This window comes from Schistocerca piceifrons, chromosome 7, assembly GCF_021461385.2.
Source record: "Schistocerca piceifrons isolate TAMUIC-IGC-003096 chromosome 7, iqSchPice1.1, whole genome shotgun sequence".
Classification (NCBI taxonomy): Eukaryota; Metazoa; Arthropoda; class Insecta; order Orthoptera; family Acrididae; genus Schistocerca; species Schistocerca piceifrons.
The window spans coordinates 471,406,289-471,423,166 of NC_060144.1; the positions used below are offsets into that span (position 1 = coordinate 471,406,289).

General features: G+C 39.5%; 1 protein-coding gene, 1 non-coding gene and 1 pseudogene across 2 annotated transcripts in view; 1 reads left to right on the top strand and 2 right to left on the bottom strand.

Annotated features, from left to right (window-relative positions):
- Positions 1-16,878, bottom strand: part of LOC124804769 (DDB1- and CUL4-associated factor 12 homolog) — a 71,060-nt gene that overhangs the window by 5,067 nt on the left and 49,115 nt on the right. Inside the window, exon 6 of the mRNA XM_047265087.1 lies at positions 5,577-5,728. Within this exon, the coding sequence (XP_047121043.1) occupies positions 5,577-5,728 (152 nt within the window). The remainder of the gene's footprint in view (positions 1-5,576; positions 5,729-16,878) is intronic.
- Trnat-ugu lies at positions 3,788-3,861 on the top strand. Its single transcript has one exon. It is a non-coding gene; the product is annotated as a tRNA-Thr (tRNA).
- Positions 10,640-10,757, bottom strand: LOC124709183 (annotated as a pseudogene).

Here is a 16,878-nt window from a genome sequence, read left to right on the forward strand (position 1 = left end):
GTCTCCTTGTAATTTTACAAAGATCTTACATGATCAGTTCAGAGAGATGGCTGTTGTGAATTGCACAATGTATTCACATAATATAAACATATGAGAGTCCTGAATAGGGACATCTCTGCTTTCACTCTTACTGATTAACTTGATAAAATATAACTCATTCATTTCACTGATTGGCAACTATGTGTGTCCACCGACAAACCTGAAAGACCTAAATTTAATCACCTTTGACAATCTTTTCAGAAAAGTGACCATGGTGGCAATAGCTAAGGCATCGTGGAATAGTAAAATAGGTAACACAAAGAAGTGTGGTAGGAGGACAAGATAAAAATTATAAAGGGAAACCAAGATTTTACTAAAGTAAAAAAAAATCAAGTTGCTGCAGGCTGCAGTGCTTATGAAGGGATAGAGCAACTTGCACAAGATAAGACTGGCATGAAGAGTTCTGTCAAGTCAATCTGCGGACTGAAGACCATAACAACAACAACAGCAACACAACTGAAGTAAACACACCTCATATTTCAGTGTTTGCGATATTGGAGAGTAGTGTTATATGGAACACAGCAGCACTCAGCTTCTGCTGACTTCCAAAGCTTGTCATTTATCGCTTGATTCCATTTTAATAACAAAATGCAATATTTATAACAGTTGTAAAAAACTAAAAACAGTGTGTCTAGTTGCACATATGCAATGATGTATAGAAGGTGGAATCCAAAATTTTCGGGACTGGTGCTGCCATCTGGAAAGTAGGAGTTCTTTGCACCATTGGGTGGTGAAAGCTGCATATCTGATGAGTAAGTGTGCAGAGAGGAATTCAGCTGGGAGGATGTGTTGCGTGTCCACAGTGATTTCCATAATACTCTGCATTTGGTGTGTGGATATTTTAAGAAGCATCTGTGAACAGCACGTGTGTATCAAAGTCTGTGTGAATCTTGGGAAAAGTGCTATGGAGACCCTTGCAATGATTCAATAAGTGTTTGAGGGACAGAGCATGAGCCTTACGCGTGTGTTTGGGTGGCATGCTCGATTCAGGGCTGGCCGTACAGATGTCGAAGATGATGCTCACACTGGAAGACCCATTAGCCACACAACGCCAGACATTGTTGCCAAACTTCAATAATTAGTTCGTCCAGATCGATGTCGAACCATTCAAGACCTTGCAGATGAAGTGGGTATTGGTTATGGGACATGTCAATGAATATTGACTGATAAATTGGGCATGCATCATGTCGCTGCAAAATTTGGGGCAAGGATCTTGACTGCTGATCAGAAGGCACAGCGTGTTGAAGTGTGCACGGACCTTCGTCAGACCGCATCTGATGATTCAACCGTCTTGTCACAAGTTATCACCAGTGACGAGAGCTGGATTTACGGTTATGACCCAGAGACAAAGCAACAATGATCTCAGTGGAAGAGCCAGGGCTCTCCAAGACCCAAAAAAGCAAGATAGCTGAAGAGCCAAGTGAAGAGCATGATCATCATTTTCTTTGATACCAAGGGAATTGTGCAGAAAGAAAATTTTTCCCACCCAACCAAACAGTGAATTCCACGTACTACTGTGACATTTTGCGACGGCTCCGTGAAAACGTGCGGCGATCACAGCTTGAACTTTGGCATCAAGGGAACTGACTGCTGCATCACAGCAATGCGCCCTGTCACAGTCCTTGCCACGGGTTATCACCAGTGACGACAGCTGGACGGTGGTTGTACCCCACCCACCGTACTCGCCAGATTTGGCACCTTGCGGCTTCGCACTATTCCCAAAACTGTAAATCAAGTTGAAAGGCACTCTAGAGAGGGTTCAAGGAGCATCACTGGCTGTGATAAACACCCTCAAAGAATAGGACTTCCAGAAAACGTTTGACCAGTGGCAGAAGTGCTAGGACGGGTGTGTATGTGCGGATGTGAACTACTTCGAGGGTGATGGTGACCATTAGTCCAAAGGTAAGGTTCTCAACAGATGGCAGCACCAGTCCAGAAAATTTTGGATAGCATCTCATATTTTGATCTTTTTTTGGTTTCACCAATAAAGCTGTTATATTTGTGATGATTTATCTAAGTTCCAGTGACAATGGGGTTTTTAATCTGATATGGATACAGTGAAAATAATAAGTAATACAGCAGTAAATGTACTTAAGATTTGTACCTGCAGCCTCTTAAAAAACAGTCTTCACATAAGCATCACTCAGATTTTTGGGTCTGTAAGATTAACTTTTATCTGCCAGTCTCTTTACATTTAGTTTTGAACTTGGTGCACTACCATTTTTTCGGCCTTTCAAAAACATCTTTGTCCTCTACCAATTTACATAAGACATGTTCAAGGGCTGGACAAAATGACACAAATACCACAAAAAACACATGCCTGAACATAAAAACATATGCTAGGGAAGACTGCACGTTGCACTGTTGTATCTGACCATGAATTGCCTGTGCAATGTCCTCAATATGTCAGAGCTAAGTGAATTCCAATTAGGGGAAAGAGTGGAAAAACATCGTCCACTAAGTCCAAACATCGATGAAAGTGTGCATTGAGCAATCATGAAAGACAGTCATTGAAGAGGACTGTTACAACAAATTAGAGGATGACAAACGTAAAAGTCATTGCAGAACTGAACATAATACCCGCAAAACCTGTCAGCACCAAAACAACATAAATGAAGCTCCATAAACAGGGAATTGCATGGTGAGGTGGAATTCTGAAACTTCTCAATGATGCCAATGTCAATAAAAGGAAAATGTGGTGCAGAAGCTACAAAAACTCAACAATGGAGCAATGGAAGAAAGTAATTTGATCAGATGAGTCTTGTTGCACACTGTTTCCAACTTCTAACTGAGTTTACGTCCCAAGAGTGAACAAGGCAGGGATTTGGTGATGATTTGGGGAGCCACATCGTCGTATTCCAAGGGCCGCATGTGTACACTGAAATGTAACATTATTGCCAAGGGTTGTGTGAACATTATGGCTAATCAGGTCCATCCCATGGAACAATGTTTGTTCCCCAATGGCGATACTGTGTTCCAAGATGACAAGACCCATGTTCACACAGCTCACATCATCCAGGACTGGTTTTGTGAGCTTGAGGATGAATTGTCACACCTGCTTGGCCACCACAGTCATCGGACCTTGATATTATTGAGGCTTTGTTGTCTACTTTGGAGAGAGAAATGTGTGATAGCTATCCATTTCCATCATCGTTATCTGAACTTGCAACTATTTTTTGGGAGGAGTGGTAGAAGATTCCATAGAAAACCATACAGGACTTGTATTTATCTTATTCTTTTACATTGTCAAAGGCGAGATCCACGATCTGTTGATTTAAAACTGTGTGGATAAAATATATACGAAGACAGTAACTTGTTCTCGAAAGAACAGTTACTTTTGATGACCGTGCAGCTTTTCCTGGAATAAATGATGACTGACTGACAACCTCAGCTGCTGACAGGTGTTGTTGATATACCTCGATGTGGACAGCTGAAAATGTGTGCCCCAACCGGGACTCGAACCCAGGATCTCCTGCTTACATGGCAGACGCTCTATCCATCTGAGCCACTGTGGACACAGATGAATAGCGCAACTGCAGGACTTATCCAGCCATTGACCTTCATCTGTGCGAATGCGCACAGGTTGCCCAAACTCTTACGGGAATCGCCAAAGCGTGCGCGAGTAATGAGTGGGTGGGCAAATGTCTATAAGGTACAATACATATGTAGAATTGTGGACAGTTGGGAATGTGAGTCTCACGGGAAGCGTGCAAGGGATAAGTCCCTGCAGTCGCGCTATTCATCTGTGTCCTCGGTGGCTCAGATGGATAGAGCATCTGCCATGTAAGCAGGAGATTCCGGGTTCGAGTCCCGGTCGGGGCACACATTTTCAGATGTCCACATCGAGGTATATCAACAACACCTGTCGGCAGCTGAGGTTGTCAGTCAGTCAACATTTATAAGTGTGGATAAAAGTTCTCTGCCAAGATCACAAATTTTCTTTATTGATTAGCAGTTTCAGCTCATTACTGAGCAGTCTTCAGATCAATCTGAAATGCTGTTCAGTGTGTGACACTCATTACACATCATCATATTTTTTAGAGCTAACTGACCTAGTTAAATTACAATTTTTTATTTAACTAGGGCAACTTAGCTATATAAAATATGACAATGTGTAATGAGTGTCACACACTGAGCAACATTTTACATTGCTCTGAAGATGACTCAGCAATGAGCCGAAACCAGTAATCAATAAAGAAAATTTGCAATATTGATTTGACTGGAGGATTTTCCCAGGTAATTAAATGTGATTTGCAAAGAACCCATGTAGATCTAGATGAATGCCAACAGTTTTCTTACTTCATATTAGACATAGGCATGGCAATGTCTTTTCAGTGTTTCCATTTCTTCTTCCTCCCATTTTGTTGTGTATGAAAACTATAAACACAAATAACGAAAGCAAAGGAGGCGTATGTAATTGACATTCTTCAAGCAATGATAAATAAGATCCAAACACTAAAATCAATACAGGAAATCAGTAAACAAACAAACTTACAAAACATACCGGCCATGAGAAAAGGAAGGGAAACAATCAATAAATTACAGTAAATGAAGGTCCGAAAAGGTGAAAAGGCAGGCTGGACAAATTATGACCAACTCTTGCTTCTATGCCTTTCATCAAAGCACTGTGCATGGACACATTGCATAGCTCTTGGCATCTCATAACCCAATTACCAATACCCATTACCGTTGACAAATGTGTGCGCACAAACATCAAATTGTTGAGTCACAACAAAGTGCATAGGTTTATTCGTTTTTGTGGCACATGAAAGGACTACTCTCTCCTCTATTGCTCAACAAATACTGTGGGGGTTAGGGGTATAAGTGCTAATACTGTGATCATTGGTACCTTAATATTCACACAGTTCAGTGTGTCAATTGTTCCCCCCCCCCCCCCCTTCTTTGTATCTAACAGTTATCCCATAAACATGTCACATAATTTACTACCTGATGTTTTCTGCATGGTCGTAGCTGCACCACAAAGTGGACTGCTCCTATCAGTGTAGACTAAATGTTTTGCTAACACTCTACAACACCTGATCTGCTGCCCAAGGGAAAACAATCACTGACGGCTTGCTCTTGCCACATGTACTTGGAGGCACTACTCAAACCTAAAAACATGCTGCTCCTAAGAGCTATAATTATTAGTCTGCAAATGAAATAAATGCTGATGTAATGTTGTTTAGTGCACTGCCTTTAGTGACCAATAAAAAAGATTTGTAGTTATACCCCTAACACCATGCATAGTGAATCAAATATGTCACTTCATTTATTTTAACAAAAATAATCAATTTTTGAAAATATAATGTAACTGTATAGGTAAAAAATCTACTCGCCAAGCAGCAGCAAGAAAACACACATTTGCATGCTTTCGGAGTCAGTGGCTCCTTCTCCAGGCAGAAGGTTGAAAGTGAAGGAAGAGGGGTGAAGTCGAGAGTTAGGAAAAGCCACTCAGAACCCTGGGTCAGGGCTTACTGCAGAGGATGAGGTATTTTGCAAACCTACATTTTCTGTATAAAATAAATTTAGCAACTTACCACCCAACCTTTCGACGCTTTCAGCACGACTGTTCTGCTTGAATTAATGTTGGATTCCAGATATTTTCCTGCTCTTAAATCATAAAACATCAGTATACCAACACCGGTTCCTATTGTGAGAATGTTGTCTTGAAAACTTGCAGATCGAATACCTGTAAAACATTATTCTTTCTTCAATAATTACAAGGGAAGAAGAAGAAGAAGAAGAATGATTATTTTGACAGACAAAGACTGAAATAATGACACTAAAAGGTCAAGGGCTTAAAACATGTACATATTCTTAAGTTGCTCTATCTTCTACAATTTTCATGGTCTGTATTTGTTAATACTCATTCTTACAATGAAGGTTTATCAAAAACTATAATTTTTTCTTCCTAGAAAGACAAACATACATAAATGTGACAAAATGGAAAGATTCTGAAAGACTTTTTACTAGTGCAATCTTTGCCTTGTTTTCCTGAGCAATTTAAATCTGTATAACACACAATTTTATAATGCTTCTTCATACAGATACTTCAATAACAAAAAAGTAAATAAAAACACAACAGTACATTACATATTTGTACATTAAAATTATGTGTGGTAGAATACAAGATAGGAGGATAATTTCAGCATATTGCTTCGTATTGAAATGATCTGTATTTAGAAGTTTTTGCTGAGAAAGAGAACTGCAACCCATTTAGGAATGGGTTGACAGACAATACTTTATCTGACTTTTTAATCTCAATTTCCATATTTAAAAAAAAAGAAACTTGTCAAATATGTGATGAATTTAAAACTGATGGCCATATTACATATGAGGGATGAAGGGAAGTACTGAAAAATGCTCATGAGCTACATATGCTGAGGGCAGAGACAAAAAGAGAAAATGTCAGCAAAGCTAAAGAATCCCCTGAGTATCCTTCTACTTGAACCTAATAACAGAGGATGGAGTTAATAAAGATGATAAGAGAGACATTGCTGAATATGAATATGAGTAAACCACAAGCTCTTGTAATGGTAACGAAGGACAGCTGTAGTTTGTAAATTTTTGACTATGCTGCCCATATATTTTTCTTCAAAAACTGCTGTCCATACAAGGTATTTTATCTCAAAATTTATAATGTGCACATGATCCACTTCATAAAAACCCCAACTGCTCTACAACAATAGGGGTCATGTTCATCCCCACCCTCCAAGCAATAGCTGGAAGGCAAATTCCACTGTAATTGTAACATCCTAATTTTAATGTTATTCTAACAAATATAACAAAATCAAACAACAGAAAGTCCAAGGTGGAATATTAACAATATTATGAAAAACATAGTTCCTACTCATTGTAAGGATGACATGTTGAGTTGCGGACAGGCACAACAAAAAAGTGTTACACACTTTGCTTTTGGTCAAAGCATTCTTCAGAAAAGAAAAGAAAACACATACACACCCACACAAGCAGATATACCTGATGCACACACAACTGCTATCTCAATCTGCTCTGGCCATACTGCAAGACTCACAAAGTGGCTGGAGATAGTGGTCATTTGAGCATGAGTTGTGCCTGTTGCATGAATGGGTGCATTTTCCTCTCCTTTCTGAAGAAGGATTCGGCTGGAAGAAAAATGTGCAACCATCTTTTCATTGTGCCTGTCTGCAACTCAATGTGTAATCTTTATGGTTGATAGCAATCTGTCCTTTACATGATATTTAAAATATAATAAAATGATGTTTTCACCTACGCTATTTGTATTATTTGAAAAATTTAAAGGAAAGTAAATAAGTGTGGTTTTCTCTAAAGTCAGAATATGGACATAGCCCTTTTTTTCTTCATTTACTCAGGAATCCTTGGTGAAACATGGCAAAGTGGAATAACTCCATTTGCTATACTTCTACTCCATAGATAACTATTTTTTTCAACTCCTTCAGTATACTGGCAGTAAATATGTCACATTTACTTCAAATATCAAAATTCTAACCTACTTGATATTCCATCACAATTTATTATTCATTTGGTTCTTTGAGCTCACTCATTTGAAAGCCCTAATTTTCCTTTTTCAAGTAAAAGTTTTACTTTCTCTGAAAAGTTGTTAACTTTAAGTTATTTGTACTTAAAGTTTCTAATATCCACAAATTACTTTTGTTATGTTGACCTTTAAGCATGTTCAGTTTCAAGAACTAATATTACAATTTTGTTGCCCTACTTTTTCTGACCTAGGAAGTGCCTTTGGTTACAGGAAAATTTGCTAATTAAGAAATCAAGCTAAATAGGAAAATTCATAATACATGAAATTTACATGAAGTTTGGTAAATCCCCATGGAGTTACACATGGTATAACAACATAAAGTATCTTACTTTGCTAATTTTACAGTTATCTTGTGCAGTCCACACCTAGTAATTATTCCAGTAACATGCCATACCAGAGTTCGTATCTACCAACCAGTTAACATTGTTAACATCTTACGGTCACAAAAAGTCAAAATGTACAATTCTTCAGTTGTTCTATTTCTTCAACCCACAACACAACTCTTTTTGACCCAAAAGCGAACATTTGTAATCCAGAAGTTAAACTAAATGACAAAAACCAGTATATTTTATGACCAAAAGTGACTAGACCAGCTTTTACCACAAAAAGTAATGTTGTATATAGTTCTTCCTAGTGTTTACTTACTTCTGAGACAGCAAATGCAAAAAATTGTGGAATACTCCTTTTAACTCTTTCGCTGATGCATTTTTTGCAGTGCCTGAGCAACATTAATTTTTTGATATCTTATTAGAATTGTGATCGATTGACAATATTTATTTTTTGATGATTTTATTTTACTGGGTTTGGGCCACAAACTATGGTAGTATGTACAGGGTGTGCCAGAAATACCTGACCATTTTGAAAACAAAACAACAATTCAGGGAATTTTTTTATTTTGTATAAAGATGCATTCTCTATTTTTTATGGAGAATTAGTGTGTATTGCTATTTCTTGAAAATAATACTTGGTAAGTGTGCACATGCTGAATAACATTCACGTGGTCAGTCTGGAAGAGGTAATATAACTCACTGCAACATGTTGTTTGGAGTCTCTCGAATGCATTCACAAATATGATCTTTCAGCTCGTTGATATGGGCTGGGCATTACTCAGAAACGTTTTGTTTAAAGCAGCATCACAAAAAATAATCAGTTGCTGTCAGGTTGGGCAAACTAGCAGACCAGTTGATGTCCTGAAAGGGAGAAATGACTCTGCCCAGAAACATTTCATTCAGGACTCCCAAGGAAAAAAATGCAGTATGGGCTGTTGCTCCATCTTGTTTGAAATGTAAGTGTTGATGTGGATTGACTTAATGACACAGAAATGTTTGCAACATGGCTGTGTAGCACTCAGAATTTACTGTTACAATATAACTCTCATTTTCAAAAAAATATTGACCAATAATACACTCATAGGAAATGGTGAATCATACTGCTGCTTTTGCACTATGCACAGGATGCTATAGCTATTCACATGGGGCGTGCGCAGATCAAAACTGACAGTTGTGTTTGTTTACATGCCCAGGGAGTGGAAACGAAGTGTCGTCTGACATCAGTAATCTGTTCACAATGTCCTCTTCAAATTGCACAAGCTCTAAGAACTCATTGCAAAATTGAAGTCTCATCACCTTGCCCCTTTCAGTAAGCTTATAGACAGTTTGGGTCTTGTACGCACAATAGTGAAGATCTCCATGCAGCACACAGTGAACGCTGGCATCCGTCCACCCAAGAGTGACACTTTGCTACTGAACTGACCATTGAGAAGTAAACAAGACTGCATCCCATATATGATGTGTGTTTTATGGTGCATGAACCAAATAAAGGTGTCCTGTAGGTTTACTGTTCTTTACAGTTAAATCTCGACACCATTTCAATGCTCATAGCAACAAAGTATCACGACTAAGGGCATCACATCGACCAAACCTGTGTCAAAAGTTGCATCATGCAACTGTGATAGACTCTGTCTTTATAAACTTCTCACTGCTGGAATGCAATGTTCCACTGACTAGCACTCCAGCTCAACTAAACTCCAGAGAACAGTGCCCATCATGGCGCACAGTATTCCAACACCACATGATTAGTGTCCTGGGGATGAAAGTACATCTCCCACAATCGTTTTGAGAGTTGTTCAAATGTGGTAATAACCGTTATTTCCCACTTCTCTTTTGTGAGCTGTTATGTGTTGCTATTACACATGAGGGGGAAAAAGTATTCTGTGTTTTCTTTTTACTGTTCACATAACAATAACAATCCTAGAAACTTCTTTTACAAAATAATAAACAAATGGGGTGATACAAGTCACAATAACATACCCTGTAAAAATGAAGCAATGTGTTCCGACTTCACAAGTGACAACAGTAGCGATCTCATGAGAAACAATTCACTCCCAGTGAGTTAATTTGTTTCTCAAACTTATGGAGTACTTAAGTTGGATTTTTCAGGGCATCATGAGGTTACACAAATTGTGACAGACGAGTTGAAAAAACACAATTTTGTGTACACTAGCTCTGAAACCATTTTTCACACAATTTATTAAAAATAAAATTGTTATTCTTTCTTCCTCTAAACCCCCTCCCCTCACCTGCACACACACACACACACACACACACACACACACACAAACACACACACACATATGCATGTCATACTTCCACACATATTTTTCAGCTCTTAATAATGAAAGTCACAACAGAGCATTAAAATGTGCAATATGAAACAAACCATGTACTTACAAACAAAACAAAGAACATTCAAGGCCATGCTAACATATGAAGTGTGATCAAAAAGTAACAGACATTTTTGCTTTTCTTACAGAATCTTTATTTATTCACCAAAATCAACTTTGTCCCCTTCAAAGTAATACAGCACTCCGTCTTCAGGCCACAAGTGGCCCATCGGGACCATCCGACCGCCGTATCATCCTCTGATGACGATGCGGATAGGAGGTGCGTATGGTCAGCACACCGCTCTCCCGGTCGTTACGATGGTTTTCTTTGACCGGAGCCGCTACTATTCGGTCGAGTAACTCCTCAATTGGCATCACGAGGATGAGTGCAGCCCGAAAAATGGCAACAGCTCCTGGCAGCCCGGATGGTCACCCATCCAAGTGCCGGCCACGCCCGACAGCGCTTAACTTCGGTGATCTGACGGGAACCGGTGTACCCACTGCGGCAAGGCCGTTGCCTTTCAAAGTAATACCCCAAAGATATAATACACTTGTGCCAGCACTTTTTCCAATCTTGGAAGCACTTCTGCAACTCACTTGGTATGGTGTTCAGCTCCTTCAGCAATTCCATTCTGATCTCATCAATGGTGGCAAAATGACATCCTTTTATGGTTCTCTTCAGCCTTGGGAATAGAAAGAAGTTGCAATGGTTTTATTTTTAGCCCAAAAATCAGGAACAAGCATTGAGGTGCGAGCATTATCATGATGAAATTTCCACGAGTGGTTCTGCCACAGTTCTTATCATTTTCTTCGGGTTGCTTCACGCAAACGGCACAAAACTTCCAGGTAGTATTCCTTATTGACTATACGACCATATAGCTGGAACTCATGATGCACTATCCCAATGTAATCAAAGAAAGCAGTGAGAAGCACTTTCACGTGATCAAAATTGTCAATATTTTTTAGGTCTTTGCTCTTCAGGCAGTTTCCATTGGGTGATTGGGTCTTGGTTTTGACATCATACCCGTATACCCATGTATGTCACCGGATACAGCCTTAAAGTTCTGGCTCATTGTCTACTTCATTCAGCAATTCCCGAGTGATGTCAATTCTGGTTGTAATTCAACAAGTTTGGAACAAACTTTGCTGCTACAAGTTTCATGCACACAACAACAGGAAGAATTGCTTGGCATGAGGCAAAGGATATGCCGACATCATCAGCAACATTCGGTGATTTTTCAGCAGTATTTTCTTTACATCTTTCACACTGTCGTCAGTAACTGATGTGCTAGGGTGTCCAGGGCTGTCATCGTCTTCAACATATTATTGACCCTCTTTACAATGTTTATATCACTCATAAACTCTTGTCTTATTTACAGTACATTTGTCAAAAGCCACAGTCAACATTTTGAATGCGGTGCTGCATTCTATTTTATTTTTCAAGCAAAATTTAATGCAAATTCTTTGATTCACCTTTCCTGAAAGTAAAAATTTACCAAGCACTTGAAAACAAACATAACCTTTTCAACTGTCAACAATAAATTAAATTTTCAAAATGGCTGAAAATGCAAACATGTATCAGAAACATTGAAATATTTGACAATCAGGCATATAAAGTCCGCAAAATAAAAAAATTCCTGTTGCTTTTTGATCACAACTCATACATAAAAATGCCAATTCTTTTATTTAATTCTGATTGGTTCATTTAATGTTGGAAATGGCTAAATAGGATAATATAAAAACTCCATGTTTCTAATGTGTTACAAGACACAACATTAGGGGAAGGGGAGAAAGGAAATCAAAGATGATAACGTAACTGTGCTTAGGAGAAAACAGGAAATAAACAAATGAAGGGGGAGGTGGGGAAGAAATGAAGTTGTGGAAATTTGCAGGTTTTTTTTTAAAAAAAAGGAGCAAGAACATAATATCCTGGCATTATGTTTTCAGATAACACAATGCAGCTACCTTTTTTTCTGTGCCTTCCAACATTTCAACATGTCTACTATTTGATGAGTGGTCTCCTTTACTCCCAAATTATTTACATTCTACCTGAACTTTCCTAACAAAAGATCACATTAGGCCAGCATCAGCCAACTGTATGTTTGCTTAAGATGTCTCAAGAGTCGTCACAATGATGACCAGATTGCTTAGATGGATGATGCAATTTGGAAAACAACGGTAGTTCACCTTGTAAAGATGCACATAATATTACAATCTGTCAGAATATGTACCAGAACATAAATTACTTGTAGAATTTCACAACTGTAGGGGAGTTTCCAGAACAGACTGTGTAGCGTAATTCTTCAAGGACAAATGACAATATAGAAGAGCTTAATGAGAGTCAATTTATCTCCATCAATGTATGCAGGCAGTGGAAGTTCTACCACAGTTGTCTGCTATATTATTCCAATAATCAACAGGTGCCATGCAACACGAATACGGAAGAGGGAATGGAATGCAGAATTGATTAATAATTGCTTGAATAATTTACCTTTGGTGGTGTCTATAACTCATTCAGTTTACATATAACATACACTCCTGGAAATGGAAAAAAGAACACATTGACACCGGTGTGTCAGACCCACCATACTTGCTCCGGACACTGCGAGAGGGCTGTACAAGCAATGATCACACGCACAGCACAGCGGACACACCAGGAACCGCGGTGTTGGCCGTCGAATGGCGCTAGCTGCGCAGCATTTGTGCACCGCCGCCGTCAGTGTCAGCCAGTTTGCCGTGGCATACGGAGCTCCATCGCAGTCTTTAACACTGGTAGCATGCCGCGACAGCGTGGACGTGAACCGTATGTGCAGTTGACGGACTTTGAGCGAGGGCGTATAGTGGGCATGCGGGAGTCCGGGTGGACGTACCGCCGAATTGCTCAACACGTGGGGCGTGAGGTCTCCACAGTACATCGATGTTGTCGCCAGTGGTCGGCGGAAGGTGCACGTGCCCGTCGACCTGGGACCGGACCGCAGCGACGCACGGATGCACACCAAGACCGTAGGATCCTACGCAGTGCCGTAGGGGACCGCACCGCCACTTCCCAGCAAATTAGGGACACTGTTGCTCCTGGGGTATCGGCGAGGACCATTCGCAACCGTCTCCATGAAGCTGGGCTACGGTCCCGCACACCGTTAGGCCGTCTTCCGCTCACGCCCCAACATCGTGCAGCCCGCCTCCAGTGGTGTCGCGACAGGCGTGAATGGAGGGACGAATGGAGACGTGTCGTCTTCAGCGATGAGAGTCGCTTCTGCCTTGGTGCCAATGATGGTCGTATGCGTGTTTGGCGCCGTGCAGGTGAGCGCCACAATCAGGACTGCATACGACCGAGGCACACAGGGCCAACACCCGGCATCATGGTGTGGGGAGTGATCTCCTACACTGGCCGTACACCACTGGTGATCGTCGAGGGGACACTGAATAGTGCACGGTACATCCAAACCGTCATCGAACCCATCGTTCTACCATTCCTAGACCGGCAAGGGAACTTGCTGTTCCAACAGGACAATGCACGTCCGCATGTATCCCGTGCCACCCAACGTGCTCTAGAAGGTGTAAGTCAACTACCCTGGCCAGCAAGATCTCCGGATCTGTCCCCCATTGAGCATATTTGGGACTGGATGAAACGTCGTCTCACGCGGTCTGCACGTCCAGCACGAACGCTGGTCCAACTGAGGCGCCAGGTGGAAATGGCATGGCAAGCCGTTCCACAGGACTACATCCAGCATCTCTACGATCGTCTCCATGGGAGAATAGCGGCCTGCATTGCTGCGAAAGGTGGATATACACTGTACTAGTGCCGACATTGTGCATGCTCTGTTGCCTGTGTCTATGTGCCTGTGGTTCTGTCAGTGTGATCATGTGATGTATCTGACCCCAGGAATGTGTCAATAAAGTTTCCCCTTCCTGGGACAATGAATTCACGGTGTTCTTATTTCAATTTCCAGGAGTGTATATAAGAAAAGAGAAGACAAAAAAATATGATTCAATACAAACATGACTCTAAAAAGTCCCCCTTCTTTGTTCCAAATTCTCAATTTTAATACTTTATCCTCAAGTGAGACATTGCATGTGTCACAACCACATTTTCTTAGAATACTCCCTGCAGACTATTTATTGGAGTTTGGAAGAGTAAGTTCTTTGTTAAGTTTAGTTTATTACTATTTTCCCATCCTTAATTTTCTTTCATGAGCCTAGGTCAGTGTGTGTCTCCATATAAAATCCTAAAGATATGACAATACAGTGTAGCACTACACTTGTAAAAGAACTTACGGTAAATAATTTTCTTACAAAATTGTACTAAAATGGTTTCTTTTCCAAAATATACCAATTTATTTAATGCAATAATATGTTTTTTTGAAAGATAATCTTCCGCAGTAGCTGATAAATATCTATTATTCTTTTCTTCTGTCTTAAGCAAACTGAAATTTAAGAGAGTGAGGCAACACACTCAAACTACTGTCCCCTTTTGATAGGAAATAATGATAATAATTGTTGTTTAATGCACATTCACTAGTGAGACCTGTTTTCACTCAAGAATGGATGTTCTACCCTCTGTAGGGCAGCTGACACTTTCACAAAAGACAAAACCTGTGACCTTACAGCAAAACATCCTATTGAGGACAGACCAGAATTTTCACTGCACAAAATGTCATTCTAATGAACCTACCAAGACATCGTAATAAAAAAAAACTAAAGGACGGCCTGTCACTCAAAGTAGGATAACTACATGCAAATAGTTAACTGGCAACAGGTAGGAGACAACGAAGCCTAACAAACAACTGCTGAAAGAGTCTGAAGAATAGTCTTTAACTTCAACTATTAGTGGAAACTGTAAAAATCTTCCTACATCAGTCAGAGAAGAATTAAGTCATCTGCTTCACTGGGCAGGGGAAAGTGATTTTGTAGGATACAGGAAAATTTGGATGAGGAGTGATTTGAATTATGTTTCCACCCTGATACTATAATGGCAGCTATGTAAGTTGTACATCTCACAGAAGCCTATTGCCGAAGTTCTGTCTTCCATAGTACATCATACAGAATTGGTGAGATGATTTACATAAACAGTAATTGGCACTTTTTGGAGAACCATTCTCTGACCATCACCAGCCCTAAGCAACAAACAAAACGGGGTTATCAACCATTGTCGATAGAACACCCGTACATCTGCCCGCCATCTAACTGTGTGGAATTGCCACCACAGTAGGATGGCAACCATGTTACATCACCCTTTAAGCCTTTTTAACAAGCATATTTCAGCTTTGTTTACATTGCATTCCACACTTCAGTACCCACAAAAAGTGCATAGGAAATGACAACTAATGTGGTGAGCTATAAGACAAGGTGGGGATTTAATTGATTGTAGTTAACTAAATTCCGCTAGTTCTAATTTTTAGTTATGAATCTATGCACCTCATTAACAGGTAATATTGCATCCCAGAAAAGAATTCTTTCCCAGTATTTCATGAAATGTTAATCACTCTAAACAGAAATATTTCCAGTTCAGCCTGCTGAATTATGAATTAAATGTTTCTAATCCAACATAAAGTAAATATTGGTATTTACATGACGAAGAGAAGCCTTTAAGAACCATTTCACTTTATCACTCCCTCTTTGACCACAAAAAGAAATAGCAAATATTATCTGGCCACATCAGTCTTGGTATGTAGTTATTACTTTGTTATTACATGCCAAGGAGGACTCTTCCTGCACATTTCATTACAGTCCCCACTGTTCCTTGTACGTCCCCAATTTCTCAGTAATTTTAAACTTGCACATGTACTACAAACAAGACCCACTCAAGTAGAAATTAGTGCAGATTCTTTTTAACTGGATTTACTCATCACTCTGTTTCCACAGAATTCTTATGATGACTTTCTGTATGAATTTATGAGAGCAAGCTGAAAATTCTTCATCTGGCACAAAAATATCAATGAAGCTTTTGTTGGATATCAATGAAGTTCCTTTGGTACACATTGCACAACAGCGTAAATCAAATGAAAGTTTATAAGAAACTTGTGCCTTCATTTTCTACAGTTAAGAAATTGGTAATTGAATGTAAATACACTATACTTCTCAGAAATGCTATAGTAGAATTGTAAGTACAGATGTAAACATAGAGCAGAAGAAAGACTCCAGCAGACTTTACATGAAGAAACAACTAACAGAAAGCTTTGTACCAAATGGGTGCAGCATGTTTTGAATAATTATCAAATGTTAATGTAGAAACGGATTTTTCAGCAATGTTTGGACTGCTTCAGAAAGAACTCACAGACTGTATACTACAATGTTTTGCAATACTTGTACATGAGGTATGGGTGCACTGCTTCCACATCAGAAATGAAACAACAACCATAGTGTTGAAAGATAGTGGTTCTACAACAAATAGGCAAATTCTACTGCATCTAACAGAAAGATTACAGCTAGTGTTATTTGAGTTGCAAAAGTAATTCTTCTAACTGATTACCTGGAAAATGTTAAATCAATAACTGGGCAAATACTACATAATCTTCTGGACTGACTGTATGAGAAACGAGAGATGAGAAACCAAGAATTCTGAAGAATAAAATTAATCTTTATTCAGGACAACAAGGTCAACAATAGATTTGAAATACCAATTGTTGGAAAATCCACCATG